This window comes from Numida meleagris, unplaced genomic scaffold (genome assembly GCF_002078875.1).
Source record: "Numida meleagris isolate 19003 breed g44 Domestic line unplaced genomic scaffold, NumMel1.0 unplaced_Scaffold180, whole genome shotgun sequence".
NCBI lineage: Eukaryota > Metazoa > Chordata > Aves > Galliformes > Numididae > Numida > Numida meleagris.
Window position 1 is genome coordinate 479,856 of NW_018363597.1, and position 4,882 is coordinate 484,737.

Consider the following 4,882-nt stretch of genomic DNA (forward strand, 5'->3'; position numbering starts at 1 on the left):
CCGTGCCCCCCCGGTGCCGACCTGTCCCGCTCCCGCCGCCGCTCCGCGCTTTGTGCCGCCTTCCGCTCCGGCCCCGGCTCGTTCCTCCGCCCGCGCTCCCGGCATCGCCCTGCGGCCGCGGTCACGCGTGGGCTCAGCGCCCGCCCCGCAACCGCGGCCCCAGCGGAGGGAGGGAGCCCCCCCGGCGGGATCGGGCCGGGCCGGGCCGAACCGATCCACCCACGCGTGGAATTTCTGCTCTGGTGCAAAGGGAAGCGCCGAGCGGGTGGAAAACAAAGGGGTTTCCACGCCGCAGCCCGCGCTGCTGGGCCGGGAACAAAGGGTGCTGGGGAGGTTCCGCGGGTTCTGCCGGGAGCTGCGGTCCGTGCCGCGGGGCTGTGTCGGCACCCTGCGATGCGCGGCCCCGCGCACGGGGCTCCCCGGTCCCCCCCTCCCCCGCCTCAGCCCCGAGGGTGCAGGTCCCAGGGCGGCGCGGGGAGGGTGACCCCAGCGCAAAGCCGGGCTGCGGGTGGCACCAGGAGGCGGTGGTGATGTTGAGCGTTGGGGTGCACGGGGGGAGCAAAATGGAGAACGCCCGGAGATCCCACGCCGCCGTGGGAAGGGCCCTGGCTCGGTGGGACAGGCACGAGGCTGCAGCAGCGTTCACCGGCCCCGGGGCGGCCGAGGAGGCCACGAGCAAAGCGCGGAGCTCGGGATCTCACGTAGGATGGGTGCTGCTGGGCCCAGGCCTCGGGCGCCCGGTGCATGCAGGCTGTGGCTTGCCAGCACTGCTGCATCCTGCGCAGCTTCCTGTTGCGCTGTTGCCCGGACTTGTCTGGCCACGCATGCCTGCACTCCCAGAGCAGCTGCTGACGTTTCCCCGGCCCCGGTGGGTGCCAGCACGGTGGCAGGATGAGCCTTTGTGCCACCGGTGCGTGGAGTTGGCTGCTTTGCTGCCATGGGGACGGAGATGGGAGCTCAGCTCCGAGGGTCTCGGGGCTGGCAGCGGGAGCTGGGTGCTGGGGGGCAACGAGGGACGCGTCAGGTTGGATATTAGGAAAGGTTCAGGTTGGATATTGGGAAGGATTTCTTCTCCAAAGAACAGCTGGGCACTGGCACTGGCTGCCCGGGGAGCGGGGAGGGGGTCACTGTCCCTGGGGGTGTTCAAGGACCGTGGGGATGCGGCACTGGGAGATGTGGTCGGTGGGCATGGTGGGGGTGGGGGGCGAATCTCAGAGGTCTTTTCCAACCTCTGTAATTCTATGACTCCCCTTCCCAATGGGAGTGTGACCACAAGTGTCACAGCTGGACAGGGGGGGCATCTCAGGGAAGGGGGAGGACACTGAGGACGTGGAGCCACAGGCCGGGTGTCTTCTGCCTTTTGGTGGGAGGTGGTGCCGCAGGAACGGATGGGGAGGGAGCAGCGTGGGGCAGGACAGGGCCTGCACGTCTCCACGCACCCAACGAGCAGCATTCCGGCCGCACCGCGCCCCAGGATCCCGTCCCAGCCACCCAGCAGGGACAGCAGCCAGCAGAAGGGGAAGGGCCACAAAGGCCCACGGGGCTCATGGGGCTGCGGCGGCAGGGAAGTGAAGGAGCCAGGCCTGCGCTGATGTACAGCTCACAGCCATTAAAGCACTTGGGGGGGCTGGCAGCTCCCAGCGGGAAATGAGTAGAGGGGGAGAGCAAAGCGCAGCCCCAGGGGGGGCAGGGGGCAGCCCCAGCTCAGCTGCTGAGAGGAGTCCTGGCTCTAAGAAGCACCACACATCCAGCGCGGCTCTACGGACAATCTGCTGCCTTTGCCCCTTCACGATGCGAGACTTTTGCTGAGAGATGCAAGAGCCAGGAAGGCCTCTGCAGGCGGCCTTGGCAGCAACACGACCAGAAGCTGCAGCAAGAGCGAACACAGGGACGGATGAGGGGCTGCCACCCCGAGGGCTGGGGCGGACTGAACTACCCACCCCGCAGCACAGAGCGCGGTCCCACAGAGGAGGAGGCAGGAAGCTGCTGTGAGAAAGCTTTTATTTTAAATAACCTCAGAAAAATAGAGTTGCAAGGACCTGAAACGTCGCTGGAGCATGGTGATGCTGGGTGGAAGGAAGGGAGCGGGGCTGAGTGCTGGAGGGGGGCAATGCCCACTCCCTGCCTGGGGATGGAGCCAGGGACCCCATGCCAGGATGCCACCACCCCTCGTGTGGTCACGCTGTCACCTGGGCACTTTGCTAATGGAAAACATCCTTACCCAGCGTTCAGGTCCAGTGGGACCATCCCGGCGTCCCCTCGCGGCTGCTCCAAGCCCTGGGGCTGAGCACCTCTGGTTATTGCCCGCTCCATCCCTGCCCATGGGCCACCAGCGCCCGCTGCCCAGGGCCGTGTCCCTTTGGGTGCTGGATGCCTCTGGGAACAGAGACCCCACCTCTGCGCCGAGCAGCCGGCGCAGTGCTCGCTCACTGCACAGCAAGAAGTGTTTCCTTATGCCATGCCCCGAGATACACCCCAAAACGCAGGGCAGGAGCCGGTGGCAGGCAGGGAGCACCCAAGAGAGCACCGCACCACTGACAGCATCCCACAAAGCGAAGGTCTTTGCCAAACCATGGTAGCAAGGAGGCTCTGCAGCCGAGCGAAGCGAGATAGGGGTCTGCTGCTGGGGCCGGGGCTGGCTGCGCGGCTCACGGCGTGAGGGGAGCGATGGCAAGCCGGCTTCCCTGGGCACAGCAGACAGGATTTGTTTCCTCTTTTATGCGAAGCGCATTTCTAAGCGGGAACGGCTTCCAGGCCAGCAGTTCCCATTCCTAAAGCTCTGCCCCACAGCCCTGCCCCAGCCAGACAGCCCCACACTGCTCGCCCGAGAGCATGAGCGCAGCTGCGGGCAGCGCGGACACCACTGCCCGGCACTCCTGGTTATCTATGCAGAAGTTAGGTGAGTACCAGAAAGAAGTGCTAGTCAGAAAGGTTATCCACAGAGCAAGTACAGAAGCAGAAGCTACATTCCCCAATCCCACCCCCCATATTCACCCTGTATTACCCCTCCCGGCTCGGAGGAGATGCTTGGCTGCGATCCTCGAGGGTCCTCGAGGCAGGAAGGGACCCATCGTTGCCCTTCTGCAGCTCACTCATCCGCCGGCGAAGCTGCTCCTCCTCTGCCCACGCTGGTGGGCAGCCAACAGCGGGGCACAGCTCTCCGCCCCTCAGGCATTTTGCCGAGGGACTCCAGTCTGGATGATGAGGACGGAGGGCTCTGGCGGAAGCCCCCAGCCCATCAAGGCCCCTCTCCGCCCCACGCTGGGTCTGCACGTTGCAGGATTGCAGCGCTCGGCCGAGCCTGGAGCCAGGACCCAGCAGACACGCCTCTGCCCGGCCTCCTGCACGGCAGAAGCGATCCTTCAGTCAGCATGCAGGATCCCGAGCTCCTCCCCGTTCCTCACAATCCAACTCTTCGCAGGCAGGTGCCGGCAGAAGCGCTGCAGATCCATGATCCAGTGCCTGCTGCTCCTCAGCTCCACCTGCCTTACAAATTTGGTATGTTCATAACACAGAAAGCTCACACGTTGCGTCCGAGTCCGCCTACTGCCTCATGACCAACTCGCTGCACCTAGCACCCCGCCTCCAGGGTGCTTCGCTCACAAGTGTCCTGTTCCCAAGAACCACCACAATGCTCCTGAGCCCCCCCAGGCTCGGATTCGCAGCCTGCCCTGCCTCAGACTCTTACAGGTCCGCATTTGGTCAGCAGTTCGCTCTTGGCGTGAGCTCCCACCCAGCCAGGTTTGGTGTCCCTAGTGCAAGAGCGACAAGGTACAGTCCCTCGCTCGGACGGGCTGGCGGCAGTTGGCGTGTTACAAGCAGCTCGGGCACGGCGAGGTTTTCTCTTCGCTGTGCGCTCTCTCAGGCACTCTCAGGACTCTCTTGTCCTCAAAGCTTCTGCCGCAGCCACTGTACTTGCACCAGAACTCGGCCCGGCAGTCATGCTGGGGCTTCAGCAGCAGCTGCCTCTGGGTCACGCAGTCGGCGCAGCAGCACTGCGGCTGCAGGCTGGGCTTCCCGCCCAGCCCTTCCCCACCCTCGGAGCACTTGCAGGGGCACTGCCCCGCGGGTGCCTCCTGTGGGTGCTGCGATCCGGACACCAGGTGCTGCTCTTCCTGCATCAGCTGCAGAAGGATGTCTGCGGCCCCGGACGGGCTCTCCGCTCTGTTTGGGGGCTGCGCTCCCGGCCGGAGCTCTTCCCGCGGCAGCGATCCCTGCATGGTTCCGCGGGAGCAGGGCGGCAGCAGCGCGCCAGGCGGCGTGGAGCCCTTCCCCAGGGCAGTGCCGGTGTCCGGCTCCTCGCGGTGCGCCGGGCAGGTCCCCTCGCAGCAGGAGGGTGGCACACCGCCGGTGTGCGTCCGGCGGTGCCGGAGGAGGTGAGCCTTCTGGCTGAAGCCCTTCCCGCACTCGGCGCAGTGGAAGGGGCGCTCCCCGGTGTGGGTCCTCTGGTGAACAGCCAGGTTCACCTTCTGCCGGAAGCGTTTGCCGCACTCGGCGCAGGCGTGAGGCCGCTCGCCAGCGTGGCCCTGCCGGTGCAGCTGCAGCTCGCCGTGCTCCTCAAAGGACTCCCCGCAGAGCGAGCAGGGGTACGGGCTGCCGGGGTGGCTCTGCAGGCTGGGAGGCGTCTGGCCGGGGCCCGGCTCGCTCTGGGGCCGCTCCACCACGTGCACGCGCTGGTGGACCCGGAGGGAGAGCTTGCTCTTGAAGCGCTTGGGGCACTCCAGGCAGGTGAAGGGCTGTCTGCCCGAGTGGGTCTTCTGGTGGGCGATGAGGTTGGGCTTCTGGGCGAAGCGCTTGCCGCACTGGGTGCAGGCGAAGGGGCGCTCCCCGGTGTGCGTGCGGTAGTGCGTCACCAGGTTGCCCTTCTGGTTGAAGCGGCGGC

General features: G+C 66.3%; 2 protein-coding genes across 2 annotated transcripts in view; one reads left to right on the forward strand and one right to left on the reverse strand.

The window, feature by feature from the left end:
- The window catches only part of LOC110390697 (GTPase IMAP family member 8-like), a 685,191-nt gene that overhangs the window by 42,580 nt on the left and 637,729 nt on the right, over positions 1 to 4,882 (forward strand). The gene's annotated exons all lie outside the window — the stretch shown is intronic.
- Positions 1 to 4,882, reverse strand: part of LOC110390689 (zinc finger protein 169-like) — a 12,932-nt gene that overhangs the window by 2,111 nt on the left and 5,939 nt on the right. The window contains exon 5 of the mRNA XM_021382107.1: positions 3,816 to 4,882. Within this exon, the coding sequence (XP_021237782.1) occupies positions 3,816 to 4,882 (1,067 nt within the window). The remainder of the gene's footprint in view (positions 1 to 3,815) is intronic.